Source organism: Gymnoscopelus microlampas (assembly GCF_963454915.1).
Source record: "Gymnoscopelus microlampas genome assembly, chromosome: 7".
Classification (NCBI taxonomy): domain Eukaryota; kingdom Metazoa; phylum Chordata; class Actinopteri; order Myctophiformes; family Myctophidae; genus Gymnoscopelus; species Gymnoscopelus microlampas.
The window spans coordinates 43698335-43722467 of record NC_139944.1 but is presented as its reverse complement, the minus strand read 5'-3'; the positions used below and the strand labels follow the sequence as shown (position 1 = coordinate 43722467).

General features: G+C 40.2%; 1 protein-coding gene across 1 annotated transcript in view; it reads right to left on the bottom strand.

The window, feature by feature from the left end:
• Nucleotides 1-325: 325 nt before the first annotated feature.
• loxl2a (lysyl oxidase-like 2a) overlaps nucleotides 326-24133 on the bottom strand; it is a 42460-nt gene continuing 18652 nt past the window's right edge. Inside the window, exons 4-14 of the mRNA XM_084063174.1 lie at nucleotides 21250-21458; nucleotides 17945-18161; nucleotides 15405-15588; nucleotides 11146-11297; nucleotides 10594-10761; nucleotides 5858-6023; nucleotides 5093-5333; nucleotides 4071-4186; nucleotides 3677-3813; nucleotides 3458-3569; nucleotides 326-2456 (exon numbers count right to left, since the gene is read on the bottom strand). Of these exons, the coding sequence (XP_083919300.1) occupies nucleotides 2395-2456; nucleotides 3458-3569; nucleotides 3677-3813; nucleotides 4071-4186; nucleotides 5093-5333; nucleotides 5858-6023; nucleotides 10594-10761; nucleotides 11146-11297; nucleotides 15405-15588; nucleotides 17945-18161; nucleotides 21250-21458 (1764 nt within the window). The 3' untranslated portion in view covers nucleotides 326-2394. The remainder of the gene's footprint in view (nucleotides 2457-3457; nucleotides 3570-3676; nucleotides 3814-4070; nucleotides 4187-5092; nucleotides 5334-5857; nucleotides 6024-10593; nucleotides 10762-11145; nucleotides 11298-15404; nucleotides 15589-17944; nucleotides 18162-21249; nucleotides 21459-24133) is intronic.

Here is a 24133-nt window from a genome sequence, read left to right as displayed (position 1 = left end):
TGTTTGAGAATCACTGCACTAGCCAATATTTCCACACATGGATACATACATACATACACTCATAAGTGTCAGACCCCCTGTGTCAGAGAAGTAGCTGTGCTGCAGGTGAACAGAAGAGGGAGCTATCAGACCAAACGCTAACATACAAACTAAATGTATAATATTCAGATATGAGATCACTTGCACTAAGGTATTATATCATTACATTCGTTTCTTTTACAAGTCGTATACAGAATGTCCGTTTCCAGGAGAGGGTACAACATATTAGCTTTTTCATCATAGACATCGAGGCCTGCTTTCATTCTTTTATTACAGAAAACTCGTAATGCTTTTCCCACATTCAACAATGCACACACATTGGAAACAATCACTCAGCTAAATCTCGCTATTGATGAGTACCCTTGTAAAATGAAGAGCCTCTGGAGTCACTACATCACAAAAACAATGTAAAGGATTTTTCACTAAACATTGTGGCTTTTACAATACATCCAAGAAATCATATGAAAGTCCCTGACAGTAATAATTTAACAAAAGTACAAAAAAAGGCTGAGGGGATGCACTATGAAGATAAATGTACCCTATAAACACAATACATTTTACTTTCAAAGCTATTCTCAATGATATGGTACTTGTTTCACCCTGGGGGTGTTGTCAATCACAGCTTAAAGGGATGTTTTTAGCTGTGTAGTATGGTTGTTTAGTATGGTGAATAGTGAGCATAGCCTAATTTACTATAATTCCTGGATGTCTATGGGATTGAAAGTAGCAGCAGCTCTCAAAAGTAAGGAAAAACCTCTCATGAAGATGCATTGCTGGTCTAACAAGACTATAAATTGTAAAGAATGTAACTATTAGCAAAGTAATGATTACAAAAAAGCCACAGGGCATGAATATATAATACTGTATAACAGTATATAATGATTTTTTGAAAAAATCATGCCAAATTATCCATGAGAAAATGTTTAGGTAATGTTAAAATAATCAGCTTTGGAGAAGTTTAAAGCTGCAACATGAGCCCACAGAAATCCAGTGATTGAGCTAAAATAAGCTACGCTCACTGTTCAACCCAACTTCTGTGTGAGGGTGGGTGGGGGGCGGGGGGGCACTCTGGGAAAATAGGGGAAATATATGGTTTCTCCAAAACCAAACTATCCCTTTGAAACCCTTAAATATCCTATTTCATAGGTGCATATTTGTGTGATGGATATGTTGCTCATTCAAGATTGCTCCAAGAAAGGGAAGAAACGCTACAAGATTCTGAGAACCAGATTTAGCACCAGACTAGATGTGGTTCATGCCTTTTTATATATATCAGGCTGAAATGTCCCATCTCATAGTCAAGAGGATGTCAGAAGCTTTTTTAAAGCGCAAATTGCATGAATATTTAAATGGAATGGCAACTATGTTGCTTAACTCGTTCAAAAAATCTTGTGCGTGCCCAACCTGGCAAATTTGTAATTAAGAACAAGGGCAAAGTGTACAGTACATTTAATCGGTTATACCCAGGGTCTGAAATTAATATCAGCCAAGCAACAAATGCTGGTAGACCTTTGGCATGTACGTTTTAGAAGTCACACAACACTTTAATCCTCCCAAGTCGGCCATAACACCCATGACTATATTTTGCATTTTTAAAACAAAATGCCAGACGCCAGAGAATGACGGGTGACTTGTTTTTTGCAACAAAATATCAGCCTTGATGGTTCAGCACTGTCAGCCATGGCTTACACACAGACACACATGCACTAGCGCACGAGTGGATGTACTTGGTGGCACTCATGTTCTCGTCAATACACTGTACTAATTATACACATATCAAAACATCTCCATTGTATCACTTCACCTCCTAGACATCCTTTTCATAGACCTGTCCTGAGTAATAAGTGTGACAATTGCGTTTTAAAACTAGGATACTTATAACTAGTTCATATCTTTGAATTTGGACCCTCCCTTTACAATATGCTATGACCAATGTATTTTATTCACAACCATAATGTGTTATTATGCAGATCAAATGTATGTATGATACGTGACACAAAAGTATTTTTAGTTTTTTGGCTGTTAAAGAAATATATTTTGGCGGGAATTATTTTTCATTACCAGACATTTGGCTTAAAAAAAAAGAAATCAGACCCTGGTTATACTGCAGTTTTTTTTTTGTATCGTCACTGTCAGATATAATTAATAGCAACAGCAAGCAAGCAATTCATTCTTCCATTGTCCATTTGTAAAAAGTTGAGCTGAGGCACCAATCCAGCAATGAGAGGAGGGAGAGGAGTACAGCCTCCACTAGTGGTTGTCAAGTGTTCATTTGGTGTGGCTGCTTCAACAATATCCTCCACCTGTTGCCGTGTTTAATGTCCAACTGCCAAGCCTGTCCTGGGCCTACCTGTGTCACAGCTGGTTGGTCAGCAACCCAGGGAACGATTCCTCTGTCTCTGAACTTAGTGAGCCACCTGAGGGAGGTAGAGAGGTCCAAATATGAATGCAAATAATATGAACCTTTATCCAAAAACTAAAACAAACAAAACGAGGTAAAAGCAGTTATCAAGTCAAGATTAACAACATTTTAGGTTTAGGAATTGATGAAATGATTGAAAATGAAGATTCGGCCTAAAGCAAAATGTCATCACTGGCTATTCAAAAAGTCTCATAATATAGCCTAAAAAATTTACATTCCTTATATATGTATAATCTGATTCATTCTGATCTCTTCTAGGCACAACAACAAGCCAAGACTACAGAAAAATAATCTACAGGAGCTGTCCTGGTTTAATGGGAGGTTCCATTCAGCTGATGCTGAGCTTGCACAGTGGTTTTATTTATTAGGTGCGAGTGTCTAAAAATACCTTTTATACTGATTGCTTTGACAAACCGATTTAGTTTTTTCCATTTGAAAAGGAATTCCTCATTTGCCCTAAAGAGGGCGCTACAGGTCTAGGTCTTGCCTAGTATCGCAACAGCAATACTTGGTATGACATTCCTCATCATATCATCAGTCAAGACGAGCATTTACAGTTTTGTCAAAGGATTTTTAAAAATCCTGTGTGAATGTTATATTTAAATTTGTAAATAATCTTATTAAAGCTTTATTTGAGTTAAGTTATAATGGTGGTTTTGTTTTTCTAGAATATGTTTTCATTCAATCTGCATACATTTTTCATATCAATTGTTTTCATTTTACTCTTTCCCCTGCTGATCTCAGCCTTTCTGCCATTGAAAATAAATCTCCATTCTTACACATAGAGTACGTCATTGTGAATTAAAAAAATAATTCTAATCTAAGTTGAATCTTGCCTTAAGAAAAACAGATATTACACACGCATAGTGCAACCCTACATTCGTAAAGTTATAACCATATATTAGGGTTCATCGTGCATGATAGCAGAGTTGGACTCATTAAGGCTTTGATGTACAGTATATGAGTTCCTTATTTTAAGACATCCAAGGGTCTTACCTATATGACAGTTGTACGTCCATATCCGATGTCCATCGTATCGACTGCGGCACTTCATAATGTTGTTGCTGTAATCTGATTCTGCTACCTCAAAGTTTGGATTAATTACAACCTAGAAGAGCATACAGTAGCATTAGTAAACAGTAGAAAAAAAGTTATTCATTTTGGTGATGCATTATGTCATAAGTGCGAACAATATGAGCAGAGGCGGTTTTGTACCTGGAAGATGTAGTCCCCAGGCACGACATCCGTCACATCGATCCACTGACAGTCTATGTCATGTCTGTATGTATCCCAGCATCCAACCGTGATGCCCTGTGCCCCAAAGTTGGCACATTCGTACCTCTTCTGAATACCTGTCGGCAGACACAACAAACCATATGTATCATCAAACCGTTTAATCAAATCCAACTTTCGTTTTTCCAACCTACTGTATGTTTTTACAAAGACAGACATTGTCATACATTTCCAATAAACAAAACTATTTAGCTGTATTATAGGTTATTCCAGGGCAACGTTACAGCACTGACAGTAGGCCTAGAATCCAATAACATAATTCAGTATTAAGTGAAGAACCAGAGTATATGAATAGATTAACTATGTTTGTATTTACCCTCATCACATTGAGTGTCTTCCAAACAGAAGCTGGCTTTGTGTCCCTCTGCCACCTTGGTGCCATTCAGACTCATCAAGTCATAGTGGGTGAATACCTCCATACTGTGGTAATGCCTGAATATGGCAGACAGACAGAATAATACAAATTATATTTTATATCAATACAGAAGCATTGTGAGCCCTACTGCTACAGCAGATCTACAAGCTCACACCGTGTCACTTTGTGCCTCACTGCGAGCTTGTACATCTGCTATTTACTTTCAGCACATTTTGTTATCAGATATACCCGCAAATTAGTTACAGAGTCGACAACCGATATTGGTTTCTCTCACGTTCATAACGATGATCTTATTATTGAGATTAATGATATGGTTGTAAATTACTCAGTGAGATGTCAACATTTCAACTTAACATTTTTACACTGAACATGTTGGGATGCTGCTCACAAAATATACCTCAGTATTGCATCAATAGCTGAGGTGGGGCTACAGATGCAGACTAGATTTTGACCACAAGGGGGAGTGTAAACCATGCATTGAGCATACAAAACACGCCAACAACCAATGTATTTGAATGTTTACAGCAACAAAGAAAAAAAGAGTTTAATATGGATTATCTTTCAGGGAAAGCTGAGGTGTCTTATGGCATGCTAAACTGCAGTATAACAGCATGGACTAGTACTGTCCCAATATTTAGCTATTAAGTTACATGTGCAGTCTGTGAACACATTTAATGATTAAAGGGACCGGGACCGGGACCCCCCAGAAGCAAATATTTAAGTTAAAGATATTCGCCTTAAAAAATATATATTCAAAGATTTGCAAAAATTTTCACGATAAAATAAATAAATAGCAGATCTACAAGCTCACAGCACGGAACTCGGTGCCTGTATATCTGCTATTTTTAAATAGCCAAAGAAATCTAAAAAAAGTACACAGATGCGTTCTCGGTTAATATTGGTTTTCAGCCACACTGTAAAAATGCTATGCCGTATAATGCATCTTTGAATGGAGGTCTAACCTGTGGCATTCGTGCCAGATCCAGGAGTGGTGTGCTGCCCGCGGTCTGAAGTCCGACAGACCGTTGTTGTGGATCTGCGAGGAAAAGCGCAGTAGTCGTCGGTAGGAGGTAGTATCGGCTTTGGCAGCGCTGGCGGACAGGCAGTGCTCCTCGTGGGCACACTGCAGGGCGTACATGGGCCTGTCCTCCAGGTACGTAGTCTGCTCCACCACCTGAGCATTCAGAACCAGGTCCGGGGCCGCTGGGGAGGGGGGGGGGGGGGGGGGGGAGAGAGTCAGTCAGTAACTACCATGCAGCAAAAATACTCAATGTTAGTTCCACCCATTCAACCCATTAAGACCGGGAACGCATCTGTGTAATTTTTAGATTTCTTTGGCTATTCAAAAATAGCAGATATACAAGCTCATAGTGCGGCACCGAGTGCCGCGCTATGAGCTTGTAGATCTGCTATTTTTTAAAAATCGTGAAAATTTGTGCAAATCTTTGAATATATGTATTTTCAAAGCGAACATTTTTAACTCAAATCTTTGCTTCTGGGGGTTCCTGGAACAAAATATTTTGAGATGGGGGGGTCCGCGGCCAAATACATATAATTTTGGGGGTCCTTTACATGAAAACATTTGAGAACCACTGATAACATATAGGTTTTTTCAAAAAACTGTAAGGATTTAGAAGACATTTTGTAGAATCAGCCTCAGGCCTTAATGGGTTAATGTAGTCATCAAGCCATTTTTAGAGATTCTGTTTCAGTGGACGTGGTCTTACTCTGAGTGCAGGAGACACCAGCAGAATAGCGTCCTCCTCCTCTGGGACAGTCAAGATGCTTCCCATGGTGGAGACACTGGTCCAGGGTCAGCTCAGTTCCTGAACACCTCACCCCACTCATCACCACTGCATCAGCTGTCACATCTCCTGCCCAGTACCATGTTTCCTAATCAGAACAGATGCAATATGTGGGTCAGTGACAAAATTGGGTTTGCAAGATAACACATTTTAAAAATAATCTTTAAAAATCGTATTTTAAAGGCATGTATCTGGGTCATGCCTTTAAAATATGTATCAATATACAAATGCCCTGTGATTGACAGACGCTAATTACGTTAGCATGTGGTTTTGGGCAACAATGGTCTTCTTGCACAATATACAAAATGTCTCCTGAAAACAATTATCTTAGGTCTATTTGATGAGAAAAAGAAGCACTGCGCCTGTATGGATCTTAAACCTGGCGGGTGCTCTATTGGAAAAAGGTAGACATTCAATACAAAAGCAATATTGGAAGCTTTTTACAATCTATGTACATGTGGATGCTATTAGTTTCCGTGCTCCAAAAGATGACCATGTCACTCCATCTCAGGTGCAATCAAAAAGGTCAAGACATGAATTAATGACAATGCTATCTTCTTCAGGATCAGACATAGAAGGTCTAACCATTTCTATGTATACACTAGCCAATATTTCCACACATGGATACATACATACACTCATAAGTGTCAGACAAGTAGCTGTGCTGCAGGTGAACAGAAGAGGGAGCTATCAGACCAAAGCTAACATACAAACTAAATGTATAATATCCAGATATGAGATCATACAAATATACACAACCATAATCATAAGTCAAAGAATCAAAACACATCTAATCCAAAGTTCAATATATGATATTATGTCATATATAATAATTAGGGGGCCACCTGATTTTGATCAAATGTGTTTGCTGTTGTGTGTTATAAAATATCCATCTGACATCCATTTGTTCAAACGAATGCAATAAGAGTGAAACATTTCAATAGTGTGGCAAAACATGCTAGTTCCACTCTTCTTTATTTAGACCACTGAGATTGGAACAAGCCAGTACCCAACAGATGCATATCATCTCGTTCTTATTACTTTGGGGAATTGTTTTTCATTAATTGGACATTTCTCAGGGAGAGACCCCCCCATTTCAGTAATCTTAGGTCCGAACCAGCAGAACGAGGCAGAGATTGAGAGAAATAGAAAAAGAAAGAAGAGAGATAGAGAGACAAAGAGCAATGCACTTTTGCTCTCATTATGCTGACTCAACTGATTTATAATATGTTTAGACCACAGGAAAACCCCAATGAAGGTCATATTTTCCAGGATCTTCCAGGGCTGCTGAGACCTCAAGTTAAACTGAGCACAGGAAAGAAAAGGCTTGCATTATGTGGGTGTGTGCATGGGGAGAGTACTTGGTTGGTGGGTTTCATGATGGTTTAGATATACAGTTGTATAGTTTAAGTTTGATGTCACGTTTTCCATCTGGAGGTTAGGTTTGCCTGCTGGAGTACTTACAAGTCAGACAGGAAAGAGAGCCCGGCGCAGACCATCAGGGAGCTATGTGTAATGGCTCCAAGTTTTACTATGATAACAACCAGCCATTATTCTTAGAATCTACAGTTCATATGACAACTCTTACATAATTGCACCCGTTGTGTGAGCCATCAATTCTACCTGACTATTTCACTTGGCATAGAAAATGGCATAGGGTGCCAAATTAAAGCAAATTAGTAAATGTTGGGCAATTACAACAATTTAGTAGTGAAATTAACACTTGGACATCTTAGACAGTGGGCATTTAGATTAGTTGAATTGTTGAGAAAAAAAAAACGTGACAAATAATGACATTTATGCGTTCTTCCATAATTGCATCACACATAATAACCCCAATCACACTTATTCAGCTAAACAGATCCGAACACTTCCAGTCCAAGTTCCACTCATAAAACTCCCTCCCATTATCAAAGCACTTCTTCCATGATTCAGACATACTTTCCAGACTTATATCACCGGCGGCCAAAACAGCGTAAACAGAAAACAAACTATCCTTACCAACCTGACTTCAGCCCCCCAACAAAGAAGGCTGTAATGACCACTTAAAGGGGGGTTTCATCTAACTTCTCACCATGTGACATGAAGGAATCCTCTAAAACGTCAGCAGAACCATGACGCTGCCTCGTAATAGCAGCCAGAGACTGAGCTGTTAGAGGGTCCTCTAAACTTCAAACAGAGTCACGGTGTCCCCCATAGGCCCCCCCGCCGACAGGCATGCTGTTCACTTGTGTCACAGCGTTTACAGCCAGGCCCCATGTTCTATGTTCAGTAGCCGGTGTTTCTGATGTTTTTAACACTGACTTTTACTTTCCCCCCTTGGGATTCAATAAAGATCAAGCTTGTTAGAGTGAGAGTTAATGGCATCCACTGACGTGCACTTTGGCGTACAAGTCCGACATGTACACATGCGCTGGGCAGTACACACACACACAGTCATTATTCTGTATAGCTCTAGTTTTGGCTGTAAACAACAATGTTATGTTACCATGGTAACATAATATCGCCATGGTAACACCAACATTGTTGACCTGGCATCCTATAGTGAGTATAGTTTCAATGTACAGGCTGATGATAGGTTCTTAGTTTATTATTAGATTCTGGGTTTACGTATGTATTAGTTTATTATTAGATTCTGGGTTTACTTATGTATTAGTTTATTATTAGATTCTGGGTTTACTTACGTATTAGTTTATTATTATATTACTATGTCTATGCATTTGATGTATTACCTTGTGTTGTCTTGCTTACTGTAAATCGCTCTGGATTAAGAGTGTCAGCTAAATGCCTAAATTGTAAATTGTATCAATGACAGGGCCATGACAGCCCTGCCATTCAGTGCTGTGAGACGAGCCTGATGTGACAGGGCCTGACATCCATATACAATTCTACTTGTAATCGTAACAGCCTTTTTTTTCTCTCCTTGCGAAGTAGGCTTTACTAGGCTAATAATTACATAATAATCACATACTAACAGTCCAGCTTAATATAAAATCGGACTTTTACAGTACAACTGTGCTACCAGAGTGCTTCCTGCAATCTTGTTTATGAGATTTCTTGTGTACAAAGTTGACATTTTGGCCTGAGGATGGCACTCATACGGTGACTCAAATGGTCACGAGGTTTTGAGATATCTTTTGTGAAGTGGAAATTTCAGTCTAAGGGTGCCGCCAGAAGAAAGTCCAGGGAGTTCACCAAAATAAGTAGCGGTCATCCTCTGCAGAGCATGATGGTACACAGCAAATTCCATTGCAGTTCAGCCAAGTTGTGGCCACATGTCGTCATCCTTAGAGCCCAGCTGCTAGTGTGACTAAAAATGAATTTCACCTATAACTGAGCCATTGACAGCCTTCTGATTGGTCCCTGACCGACCAATCAGCAGGCTCCTTCCGCAATAGCAGCGGTTATTTTATGCTGAGTTCCCTGAACATGAGAAAAATATCCAGTTTTTTTTTAAATAAACACTATTATGCCAACTCACTAAACTGCAACTGAGTTACTTTTTACTAAAGTAAGCTTTGCCGAGCCATGTGGCTCATAGAGCAGGAGGAGCATATCTCCTGTTTCTGTAGCAATCCCCCAGCCATGATGTATTATACAAGTACACCCCCTGGACGAGGCGCTAGTACTGTATGTCGCAGGGACCCCCAATCCAACCCTTGATGCTGAGTGGCAAGCTGAGGGAGGCATTGGGTCCCATTTTTATAGTCTTTAGTATGACACAGCCGGGGAATCGAACACCGACCTCCCAACCTCAGGGCAGACACTCTAACCACAAGGCCACTGAGCTGGTAAATGTTTTAGTAAGACCATGTTTAAAATAAGAATTGAATACATTAAATATAAACTGAAAAACATGTTTCTTTCAATGGTAGTGGATAGAGAGAGGATATTTTAGGACCACAGGTGGGACCTGACAAAGGATATATTGCACTCATTGAACTATCTGCATGGTTTAACTTTGAAGTGGGATGAAAAGGAGGGTTGAGAGAGGATGGGAATGATTTAAAAGCATAATCATTTCCTCCTTTCAGGAACTGAGATGTGTGCATGCATGTCTGTGTCTTTCCATTTGACCGGTTCATTCTCTATTGCAAAATTCAAGTGCATTTCATCCTCAGAATAGTCTTACTTCAAAGTAGTCATCAATCATACAAAACCTGCGTAAGAACACAGGGATAGGATTACCTCAGCTAGATACTGAATGTTTGTGATGCAGCAACCTGGCCTTCTACCTTTAGGAAGGAGAGCAACGTCTTTGATGTAGGTACAGAAACAAGTCGGAGCCAGTAATGAGAAGTTTGAAAATGTTCTGACTGGAAGATTTCTTTCCCGCAGGTTACATGAAGTAAGTACATTGTGTCTCATCCCCAATATGAAACTAAATGTACTCTAAAGACGCACAAATTGATGGCGGTTAGAACAAGAGTAATTTCCTCTTTGAAAGACAAAGGCACCTTCAACACTCTTCAGCCGATCAGAAATGAGTATTCTCTGTGGCCATGGAATAATGAGCATTAACCACATGAACCCGTTAGGCAAAATTAGCAGAGCTACAAGCTCAGCTATTTTCGGCAAAGAGTATATAGTGGAAAAACGTAGGAAGCATAATTTAATGTAAGGTTCTAAAATGCATTGGCTGAACCAGGCCCAGTTACCTGGAAAGCATTGCTGGCGAAGCCGAGGCCCAGTTGTCTGCACACCACCATGGCCTCCATGGTCCCCCAGCTGTCACTGCACACCGTGCCCCACACCAGTGAGCCGTTCCTCTCTGCCAGGACCTCCACACGGCCCTCATAGGGATTACGACCACCATTTATGCGCAACTAAAAGCAGAGAGAGAGAAAAAGGGATGCCCCAGTCATGGTGAGAATATCAACAAGACACAATACAAGAGCACCTTGAGGGTGCTCCAAATGGATCCTTGCAGGTCCGTAACTTTGAGAGTGTAGAAATGGAACCAAATGGACCATTTGTTTCCATTTCTACACTCTCAGAGTTACAGACCTGCAAGGATCCATTGCAGGTCTGTAACTCTTGTAGAAGTGTGAGAGTGTAGAAATGGAACCAAATGGGGTGCATTTGTTTCCATTTCTACACTCTCAGAGTTATGAGAGTCCTTCAAATTAAGAATGTTTGAGAACCAGTTTTGCAGCCTGCTGAAAAGTTTTGTGAATATTTGAATCCTCTGCTGTTAAAAGAAAACTCACTCTGTTGTGGAAGCCCATGGCTGGAATGTTACACCTGACTGCAGCATCTTCCTCATGGCTGCAGCCCAGCGCCTCACGATTGAAGTAGCACTCAGTCAGGGACTTCTCAAACCCTGAGCACTGCACCTCGTTCATGTGGACAGGTCCGACCCCTGTGGACAAACAAAACATAACTCTTAGATTTTAAAACAAAGGAAGGAAGCGCTGTGTGGATCAAATGGCTCTCTAGACAGGTGCTCTTTGGTGGAACAGGTAGGTATACATAAACATACAAAGTCCAAGAAGTGTTGCTTTGTCGCCCCAGTGGCATAAACTGCAGACCAACAAGGACAAAAATCAAAGGCACTCAAAAAATTGTTACATTTTTTATTGAGCAAGGCAACTGAAATGACCAACGCGTTCGACACTTACGTAGGTACACAGAGCTGCCTCTACGCCTATACTTCACAGGAACCAGGATACTGACACCAGGATATTGACCATGATAATGACACCAGGATACTGAACATGATACTGACACCAGGATACTGACCATGACACTGACCCCACGATACTGACACCCGGATATTGACCAGGATACTGACACCAGGATACTGACACCAGGATACTGACACCAGGATACTGGCCATGACACTAACACCAGGATACCGACACCAGGATATTGACCAGGATACTGGCCATGACACCAACACCAGGATACTGACCATGATACTGACCAGGATACTGAAATGACCAACGCGTTTCAACACAGTGTCGAACCGCGTTTCAGTTGCCTTGCTCAATAAAAACATTTACATATTTGTTCACTTGAAGATGGATTGCCTTGGATTTTTTTTCCTTGTTGGTCAGCAGTTTATGCCACTGGGGAGACAGTGTTTATAACTCATAGATTGTTGCAGTTTTGTTAAACACAGAGCCACTGGCTGCCACCGTTTTATTTTTTACACAGAAAGGTGGCTATTAATCGTATTACTCTATCCAAATTAGAATAGAGTAGGGTCAGCTTCCCCCCCAAAATATATATGGATTTATATAATCTATGTGCAGTTTCTTATGACAGAGAAAAAAAGAGTGTCTTATTGGAGCTTAAAAAAGAAGAATCTGGAATTATATAATGTCTTTGTAAATTCCAGCAATCTTTCAAACACGCCCAAGGGGTGTGTGTGTGTGTGTGTGTGTGTGTGTGTGTGTGTGTGTGTGTGTGTGTGAGTGTGAGTGTGAGTGTGAGTGTGAGTGTGAGTGTGAGTGTGAGTGTGAGTGTGAGTGTGTGTGTGTGTGTGTGTGTGTGTGTGTGTGTGTGTGTGTGTGTGTGTGTGTGTGTGTGTGTGTGTGTTGTGTTGGAGGACCAGGTCATGGTCCAAAGAGAGATGTAAGATTTCCTGTTCCCAGCACCATGTAAGCAAATAAGCAGCCATCCCATGTCAAATGAAAACGAGAGACTAGGGAACAGTAAACTTTTTTTCCCCCCCTGCTTTTTTTTCACCTTTTCTCAAGTAAAATTCATTTTAAAGTAATGGATTTTCCACAATAACAAGTCTGACTGCTGCATCCCTGCTGGTTTGTCCTCCGTTAGATTCTCTCTGGTGATGTTAGTACTGGAACTATAGCTACTATCGTCACTGTCGGGCAGAAACCTTGTATCTCCATAATAGAAAAATGATGTTTTTTCGTAAATGAATGCCCTACTTCTTCATACTACAGTGTGACACAAAAGTGGCAAAAATAGAAGATCTATAAACTCACAGTGTCAAAAGTAGTGAGCTTGTAGATCTGTCACTTAAGTGAAAGTGGTTAAGTGTGTGGGTTTTATAAATGTTGAACCTGCAGTGAAAACATTAACTACATTAACTACATTGGATCCATTGAACAAAGAGTCTTTTTTTTTTTTACCAATTCCTGAAAAGTAACGCTTTTGGATATACAAGGTTTCCATCCGACAGCGACTATATTTAGAAAGGCCGACAGCCAATGGAGAGAATACATAAATGAAACAACAGGGTGCCCTATGAATCACAGAGACAAAATTTGGCTTGAATGAGAGAGGCATTCCACGTGCCTTGAACCTCCCTGCATGAAATATAATTATGATATAATCCAAGTTTCTAGTAATAGAAAGAATACTTCTATCAATGTTACAAGACATATAGGCCGAGTGTGTGTCAAATGTGTCCAAACTGATTTATAAAACAAGATACACTGAATACAAGTAAAATGTAGATATTGGAGCAAATGTTGGCCCAAAAATTGTCATTAAACAAAATACAATGTCTACCAGTTAGAAGTTGCTAGACAATTCGTTTTTTCAAGTGCATAAGTGTAATAGCGCAATATCATCTTAACCCATTAAAACCGGGAAAGCATCTGTGTCATTTTCGTTTTTTGCGTTGGCTATTCAAACATAGCAGATATACAAGCTCACAGCGCGTCACTTCGTGCCATGCTGCGAGCTTGTACATCTGAACTACTGATTTAGAAAGCATTTGTCGAATCGGTCTCAGGTCTAACTAATTGAACCAAGAGAAGAACGGAAAGATCTCAGACTTCCTTCTAATCCTGGAATCCATCCCAACTATCATGAATTATTATTGACAGTTGTCTGCTTTGGGCCTTTGGTATGACTTCTGAAAACAAACATGCTCAGCCAGTCCACGTCTACAGTCTGTGCGGGCATGCTGGCTTGGAACCAGAGGTCAGCTCATGGAAATAACTTTTACTGGAATAGCCTTTCACATCAAAGCATACTGCAAAGTATTCTTCTACAGAAACCTATAAAGGAGTACGGTATGTTCTTTTCGGGTACAATTTGCTCGCTTTTCTGCTGAGCATAACGTGAGAGACATTACATACTATAGGCTATGAACCATTATGCTACTCTGTGGTGGATTACATTACCCTGAATAAGGTTCCTGTTAAAGGTATTAAGACTAATGTGCTATTCTATACATACCTAAACGTTTCCAATGTAAATGTATAAGAGACTAAAATCACTTCAAAGCCAAGCTTAAGAAATGTCTCCCCACTCATGGAATAATACATAGTCATATTAATCCTAGTATTTTATTCTGTTTTAATTTCTGATGTTGCAAGTTATTTCATACGGTCATTGTGTTTGTCTTTTCTGTCTTCTTGTACATTTTTAGCCTTTCCATGAACTCCATTATAAATATGGTTCAGTGAGTTTTATGACTACCAGCAACACAGCTGGTAGCAACATGGCAAGCAGTCAAATTCTTGTAGCTTTAATACGAAATTAAATGCAATAAGAAATAAGTAGGCGGATACCAGCTTAATGCTTTATTCAGGCATTCTTTTCTTAGGCTATTGCGTCTATGTATTTCATGATTATTGTTTGAATTTGAATGCCATATCAAACTAAACAAACCAGGCAAAGCAGCCACTGAGCCACTATGTGCTGATTTTGGTCTGGAGCGATTAAACTAGCACTTAAACACGTGCTGATCCACAGGTGTTCCCATACAGCGCAGACGCTGGACAGTGGTTTAAATAAGCAGGATATTACGCATGCCTCCATTTCAACCCATACATTTCATTTTCACAGATGGCAATGATTTCTACCAAGCTTCTTTGAAGTGGTGTTGAACGATGTACTAATACACTGCTTTGAACGTGGGATGTCATTCAAAGCTAGTAATCGACATATGGTTCCCATGCTCCATGATATTGCAATAATATTTGGATTCCCAGATATACAGAGCTTGTATCATGATATGATATGCTAGCCTACAGTATGTATTAGTAGCCTGGTATGTCTAGACTAATATCACTGCGAAGATATCAGTCTGGAATCTCTGTGTGGAACCTGCATTTCCAAGGGGCGGATGAAAAGAAACGCCTCTGGTTATAAACCCGCCCCATATTTGCATACTGGGCCCTGATTGGCTGCCCCACAACTTCAGGGGCAGCAAAATCGAATCAAAACCGAGCGGGGCCAGACAAATCTGCCGAGGGCTGCAACTATCAATCATTTTCTTAGTTGTCTGTACTTTTTTCGATTCATCGAATAATCAAAAATAGCAGATCTACAAGCCCACAATACATCATATCAGGACTTGTTGCAAGCTTATAGAGCGGCTATTCACAATGTTAGATTGTTTTGCAAACTGTTAATAAAGTATTCAATCAATCAATCCAGAAAAGAGAAAGAAGAGAGAGAAGGGGGGGGAAATAAAAAAGAAGGAATAATAATAAAAAAAAAAGAGACAACAACGTATCTATCTTTAGTTTCATTGATGATGTACCTTGACCCAGTCCGGCGCCGGTCAGAGCCTCCTTGGCACTGCCAAAGCCCAGTTCTCGACACACTACTGTGGCGGCGCGGTTGTTCCAGTTGTCGTCGCACACGGTCCCCCACTCGCCGTTCCTCAGCACCTCCACGCGCCCCTCCCCTATCATGGCTCCGCCTCTTAGACGTACCAGGGGTTGCTATGGGACCAACAACAACGAAACATAAGATGATTTAGGGAAAGCGTTAAGAGAGCAACATCTTTGATAACTTCAGTGGTGGACAGTAATGAAGTACTTGAGTACTGTACTTAAGTAAAACATGTTAGTATCTGTACTTTACTTGAGTATGTGTATTTTTTGATACTTTGTAGTTGTTTGAGAGGGTAAGGACTGTATTAGGCGGGTAGGGTAGGACAGTAGTATTCGCCACAGAGAATCGGTGAGAATTCACAGGGAGACATGGGCACAGTCTTTGTTTAAGGTAGCGCGGTACAGTTTAACAGCACAGTATGGCAAGACACATATACTATTAGGCATTTGTGTGGTTCTAAAGGAGGGAGGGAGACAAGGGAGATCACAATATAGTAGGATTACAATAATAAACAATAGAATACTCCTCCCATAGCTGCACAACCATCATACTGCATAAGGATACACAGCAGTTAAATATACACAACTAATCACTTAAGTATAACTACTTCAAGGAAATTGTCACCATCATCAAATACAACACAAGGAAACTATAATGTCACCCATATTCTGTACCAGCACCAAACTACAATGAAATAGCATAGTGAGGTATAACACATGGTTGATATTTTAGAGGTAGACTGCCCTAGCGTGTCTGATATCATGTCTAGACGGGCGGGTTCAAAATCTGCAGCACACCTGCTGAATAGCACAGGTCACAGTGACCTTAATTGTCAATTTCAACGAGGGCCTTTTGTACAGTAGTTGACTTTCACTCAACTACATTTCAAAGACCGACTTGTACTGTACTTTTGACTCCACTACATTTCTAGGAAGGGAAAAAGTACATTATGAATTAACCACTTCTTAAGCCCTATTTGAATTCCTATACCTATATTAAAATTGCCGTGTGGGGCATCACAAACGTATCTAGACATGCCCATATATGGGTCTATACTTTAAGTCAAGTACTGAGGTTGAGTACTTTGTCCTCCACTGGATATCTTCAATGAGGTTTAACACAAAGAAAGAATACAGAGAATGTGTATTAACAGCTGGATGTCTCTGATGTTTAGTGCTCACACGTTCAACTTTTCCCAGATGTTTGGCTTTAAGCAGCCTCATTAACACTTTGGAAATGTTATAATAGGGTTACATTATAATAGGGTATAGGCTAGGGTTGGGTCCCCCCAAAACCGAGTATGACTTAACAGCAAAATGGCCACCATGTGATTGTGGTTTACTGAAGTTGGTTTAAGTTTGGGATTCCAAAATAAATAAATACAGCTTTACACTAGAAGTGAGAAACAGACCGAGCCAGTTTTGTAAATGACACAAACAGCTGGAGTGTCTAACCTCAAATGCCAAGACTCGTTCCAGCCATCTGGTGCCATAAATTCACAATTCAACTTAATATTACCACTCAAATGTCCGGAATGTATTATTTATTCATTATTATTTTACTTTCTCTCCCGGTAGAAGAGAATACCTCTTGCAGATTGGTTCGTCCTTGAAGAATACAATATGTGAATTGAATTTCAAATACAAAACATACTTATTATACAACATGTATTACGCGTACGAGGCTCTGTTGTCCTTGTACTAGGTTTCAGCGTGTGTTGCATTACTCCGCAAGATGTTCATACTGTAGTAAGTGTACACTGGCTTATGTTTCATGCTGAAAATGCCATTTTAGCTCTTGTTCTAATCAGTTAGCTGTCGCACACTGGCTTACATGATTTGTGGTTACTGCCTGGAGTACATTTGCTGAACACTAATCACACATTCCCAGAGTATACAAATGGAACCAAGTGGACCCAGAGTGTAGAAAATGACACGTGGGCCCCAGTTGTTACGTTAACACCATTTGTTGAATTAGCACTAAGGGTTTTACTGTGTGTAGACTTCCTACTAAAGCCTGACCGATGCTGATTTTTTGGTCCGATATGATGCCGATCCCAATTTGTGAGAGTCCTAGACTACTGATTGACCATGTTGTGACTTATGTTTTGTAAAAAGGTGTTAAATCTTTAAATCGATTTGAAAAACTTGAATTGATTAAAGTTTCTTTTGAGAACATGTTACTTATAAGGAAACAAATAAATAAATGCAAATAAACATAACTTTTTGATAAATAAAAAAAACTATATAAAAGGACCACGTCACCCATTTCAACCTTAATAAAATAATGAACTATATATCGGCCAAACTGATATATCGGTCGGGCTCAACTTCATACACCACAAATCTCCATCTCATCCAAACGCTGACTTGAGCCGATTGTGGTCTAAATGTAATTAAAAAAATGTTTTTGGGAGTCACCAGGCAAGCAGCGTTTGCAAAACGTGTGTACACTGTAGCTTACCTCGACCCTGTACGCCTTCCTGAAGCCAGCGCTAACACTGGGAGCAAAGGCCCGTCCAGGTACACAGCTCACCACCACGGGCATGCCTTCCTCACAGGTGCTGTTGCCCTTCAGCTCTATCTCTTTGCCCAGCTTGCAGTCGGACAGGTCAGCCTCATTGCCTGTGCAGTTGACAGAGAAACCCCAGTAGTTCTTCTTACGACGCTTGGCTAGCAACCTGAGAGAGAGAGAGAGAGAAACCATGGCGCTAAGTTAATGACAGAAACAAAGACTGTATGTTCTGTGGAAATTCTAACTATGCTAAACCAGGGATACATCTTGTTGATCCATGCACTGTTTAATTGTACTGTTTGACCCCCGGAAGAATAGTCACTGCTGAGGCAGTCACTAATGGAGATCTAAAATAAACAATAAACAATAGGCTCCGGAACAATGCATAAAAATGCATACTGGTTCCTTTTTTGTTCATGAAAACATCTGCCAAGATCATCTTGGAATTCCTGCCAATATGAGGAGTGGAGATTTCACCTATTTAACGATGTTATCAAGGCACAGAGTTGTTCTGTTGGGTAGGTGAGCAGGATATCTCCCATCTGGTACTGTGAAGCACAATGGCAGCGTTGTTGAGGGAATACCTCGGTATTCCCATGACCTCACAGTTATGGAAGTCATCAACTAAGGAAAGGTCATTGAGTACAGTATAATAACTAAATCAGGGCCTTTCCTTCCCTGGCCCTGGCTTGAATGAAGCAGACCATGTAATTAAAACAGCATGGGCTACATTTACAACCTACTGTTAAGTTCTGGTGTTGCACACCGGAAATAGACGATCTACAAGCTCACAAGCTCAAAACTTGCATGCGTGCGCAAACATCCCTCCAGGCTATGGGATGTATGTTTAAGAACAAAGTAGCCAGTCGCAGAGCAGCCTGTGAGAACAAGAATAGCAGCTTGTCTGGAAATTATCTTTCAATATAGTCCAACAAAAACTTTGTGATCCAATTGTATGCAGTTGCTCAATCTTGATTAGGTCAAATAAATCATATTAGATTAACACACCTGCCCTATATAGCTTGAGGCTCTATATTTTTAATAAAAATAATCTTTCCCCCCATTCTGTTTCCAGATAGATTCCAGGTGCAACTTAAACCACATTCTATATGACCGTTATGACACATATGCTAATTATGCAATAATATTCTGAGAACCTTTTAGACCACTGTATGGTCTCAAAGGGTGTGGCTGTGCAATATGGATAGATTAGACATACAATAATGCTGGACCTCATAAACAAATTCATTGGGATGCTTCAACTTCACCGATTTTTGAAAATCTCAAATCTTAAAGTTCTCTTGTGAAGAGGACAGGTTAAATTTAGGCATTTAGCAAGAGATTTTATCCAGAGCGACTTAAACAGCATATCTTGTCAACCAACAAGAAAACTAGTACAGTAAGTGCTACAACATTACTAAAATAGCAGGTAGATATCAAACATAACCTCTGTCTAAATTACACTTCCCAAAAAGCTCTGTGTTGACAGTTCGTGCTCTAAGGTGCTGGAAAAAACAGCCTAAACAAAGGCGTGTTCCGATATGTTTTACATAGGCCAGCAGAGATTTTCCAGTGCCTTGGGAGCGAGCTCCCAAACAGACTGTACGCATTGGGAAGGGTTATGTCAGATTTCCACATTTCCTGCTCACAAGAGAACAATAGGATTCAGGTTAAAAGTTCACTTCATTGTAAAATATCAGACCTGGACAGGGAAACTGTAGTACTTGGACAAAAGTGCTCTATTTGGAAACTAACAAGACAAACGAACATATCCTTTCTGGAAGTCCTCTTTTCTACCAAAAAACATTTAGTTTTACTTCTGCCAGAGAATAGTTGAGATTTGCTCATGTGGTTATGTAATCATATGCAATGATAGCGTCTCTCCTTTCATCTCGCCTGTACAATAACTGTTTCCACTCCCTGTATACAAGTTGATGAAAACTAATGTAAAGGGATTATATTATATAAACACTGCAACATTTAGTAGGAAAAACAGTCTTTTGTGAAGGTGCATAATATTATGTGATCATGACAGCTGAGGAGAAGTGTAACACAGGGTACTTAGGGGGGGGATAACAACAGATAAAGCCAAGAACTGCTGTCTTACATCTTGTTTGTCAAACTGCATCGCTCACCCTCTGAGTTCGCCTCCAGGACTTAGTTCAAGAATCTCTATGACGGTGTATGACCTAAGACTGTTTAGTCTCAGTGACAAGTTGAAGATGGATGAAGAGGCTACGGTAACAGCAACAGTAAACAAACCCTGTTATGTAATACGGTTACTTGCATCTGGCTGGGCCTGGCCTGATAAACCAATCCTCTTGAACTAGACTCTAGAGAGAATTTTAAGTGTTTGTGTTACACCAAAATGTTAAGCATCCTTATTTGACATCAACATACATGTTTTTGTTACACGTGGCTTCAATTTAAAAGTATATATTATGTCTGAAAATAGAATTACTCCTAAAGGGTAGAATGCAAAACAGTGTTTTAAATAGAACAAATATTTGAGGGTATAGGGTTTTTTTCTCCTTTGTTTGTGAAAAATGATTTCTATTCAGATTTTCAAGTTGTTTTAATAACATACAACCACACATATATACAGGCGTTTCTTCTGTTAAGAATCAAGAGGGTTTATTTGTCCCTCCCTACTCATACCGTACAGGTACAAGCAGCAAAATGCTATTGTGGAAAGGTCCACAAGACAGTGTTAAACAATAAGGAATGAGATAAAGTTAAAGCACCATGAGGAATTTCTTATATTTGTTATACGTACAGTATATGTATTGCTGTATATTGCAATAATATGTAAAATGTAAAAATGTTCACACCAACCATTGCAACTATAACTTAAGTTATATATATAGTTTTAAAAATCATCGTAACTCAAGTGGATAGCAGAGTCCACACCTCAGGCCCTATCTTGGGCGCCGCCTTTCCAATTATTCCTAAACTTATTAGCCAATTTTTACTATTTTTAAAAACATTTTCAAATAGTTTAACTAGCCGATCTACATCGACACGTTCTAAGCTTGTAGATTGGCAATTTGAACTATTTGAAAATATTTTAAAAAATAGTAAAAAAAAATGGCAAAGACGTTTAGGGATAAGGGGTAAGGCGGCGCCCAAGATAGGACCCCACAACTATAATGAGGACAATCGTGAACAATATAGTTATAAATAGTGCTTGATATGAAAAGCCCTTTAAGCTTATAGTTTAACTTCAGCTGGGTTAGTAATACAAAAATACTCACTTGTAGCCACGACTATTGACTCTCTTCTCCGCAGGGAATCCGTACATGCCACAGATGACCCTGCTGTTCATGGGCGTCCAGTCCTGGTTACAGATCTGTCTCCACTTTCCTCCGTCTTTCACCTCCACAAAGCCCTCAGTGATGGGAACTCTTTTCCTCTGAGAGTAGGAGGCTCTGATCCTCACCTCCTCCACCTGCACATTCATACTCTGTGGAGTAGAGACCACGGGACATGGTTTTATCAGCATGCGCCTGGATGTACACATAACTTTAGTTCCATTAATTCAGCTGGAACTGCCGTATAGACCAGTGGTTCTCAAACTTTTTCATGTCAAGGACCCCCAAATTGACACTTATTAGCCCGCGGACCCCCATTTCAAAAAATATACCAGGGACCCCCATAAGAGAAGATTTTTTACGGCTCTAGCAGTGATTCTCACTCATTTTAATTTCAAGGACCCCCAGTTTGACATGCATTAGCTATGGAACCCCATTTAATGGCATTTCTATCACTTGGACCACAATTTATATTGTAAAATCTATGTCAATGTAACGGGTCCGTTTGGTTCCATTTGTACACTCTCAGAGTTACAGACCCATAAGGATCCATTTGGTGCCTAATCTATCATTTAGCTGGGGACCCCCTGGAACTCCCTCAAGGACCCCTGGGGGTCCCCGGACCCCACTTTGAGAACCAATGGTATAGACGAATCCACAGATGCGCTGCCTGTAGCTGCCTGTAGGCGGCCATTGCTGCGGTGTCGCGGTGTAGGAGCGTTGACACCGCAGCTATGGCTGCCTACAGGCAGCGCGTCTGTGGATTCGTCTATACAGGTACATCACTTCAGGCTTTATGAAGTGGATGCTTTGCCCTGTAAGAGGTTATATTTTACCGTAGAATAAGTGACAGTAGCAACAGTGAAAGTCATGTGCACCCACATGCGTGGAAGTAAATACAGTATAGCCTGGCATGGCCAGAATAATAGCACTGCGTAGTAGATATTAGTCTGGAATCTCTGTGTGGAACCTGCATTTCTAAGGGGAAAATTACAAAAATGCCTCTGGTGATAAACACGCCCCATATTTGCATACTGGGCCCTGATTGGTCCCTCACAATGGTTTTTCTGAGCTTTTTCCTCGTTAGGTCCTTGCATAGAGTTAGAATATATCTAGAGGGTGGACTGCCCTGTCCTCACCAATTAATTTCAATGAAAGTTGCTCACTGGCGTTTGAAGCACCCGGAAGAACGCTCTACTTCCGCATTTGGGCACCCAATTTGGGTGGAGGTCTTGAGCACCGAGCAGGCGCACCAGGGTTTCAAACGCTAGAAGCATGCGCAGTGGTGTTTTAAATGCATTCTCAGATTTGACCACCAGGCGACGGCCGCTTCACTGTTCTACCATGGCTCTGGGGGCCTGGGTCTTTGAGGTTGAGGACCTGCTCAAACAAAAGTTACAGCAGCACAGGTGAACCTGATTACCATGATATGTCACTGCTGCTCTTTCCACCTCTGAACAACCTTCAACCCCACCCTAGGCTACTATACAGTACTTTATTGTCACTACTATATACAATAAAATGTAACTGAGAGATACATTGACACTCGGGATTTTAAAATATGCTTCAACTTCATCCAACATAAGTAATTTGCACTATACGATACTGACAAATAGCTGTTTCAACTACAGGTTCAAGCAGCAAAATGCTAGTGTGGCGAGGTCCACACGACGGTGCTAAAACAATAACAACCACAATACTGGATATGACAAAGTAAAAAAACATTTTCTATGTTCAAACTGTATTGCCGGGGGATCTTGTAAGTCAGATTGAATGTCTGGAATTCTTTTCCACTTTTGTTGCTCCCTCAGCTCAGAGTTTTGTCCAGAGAAGTGAGGCCCAACAGGGGCTTGGTTGAGAGAACATCCATCACTACTGGCAGCTACAGGCTTTCCTCTCAAACCCTCACAACCCGTGTTGCCATTTCTGCTAATTATAAGCAACTTTGGGCTTCTTTTTCTGTAAAGTTGCTTGTAAATATTGGTGGATGCGGGTTGCGGTTTTTTGGGCTTGTGTAGTTGTTAAAGTTAAAGTGTAGTTGCGTATTTGGGCTTGCTTCCACATTTGTTCATTATTATTTAAACTAGTGGTTCTCAAATATTTTCATGTAATGGACCCCCAAATTAATGTATTTGTCCTTAACCCACATCTGAAAATGTTTTGTGCCAGGGAGCCCCGTACCAGCTGTGTGTTGTTAGAATGTTTAAAAAATCTTCCAAATATTCCACATTTTATTTCAAGATTTATAAATAGCAGATGTACAAGCTCACAACGTGTCGCATCGTGGCGCGTTGTGAGTTTGTAGATTGGCTATTTTCAAATAACCGATGTACAGTACTGTATATAGGTTTAAAGTGCTTATGTGGCCTAGTTGCTTCTTTTGGGCCTGTAGACCTGGATGCTTATTTCTCTCACAAAATGGCAACACTGCATACAACCCTTTCACTAGGCAATAGTTAGGGCAGTGTTTCAAACATGGAGTCAGGATCCATTTTGGGCCCATTTTCGACCCCATTTTCATGGGGTTGTGACTCGTTTCAGAAATCTTCACAAAAAATATAAAATAAATATTCAAAGAGTTTTAACATTTGTGAAAGTAGCAGCTTTACAAGCTCACAACACGTTGAGATGCGACACATTGTGAACTTTTTGTGAAATTGTTGGAATAGGTCTTAAGTGACAGTCGGCCATGTCAGCCCTGAAGAAAAAGGATAGTCATTTTGTATTTTAAAACAAAATGCCAGACGCGAGAGGTTTAATTAATTTTTGTAAGTCTGAAAATGTTTGGGAACCCCTGTGTTAGAGGACACTATCTTGTTTGATGAGA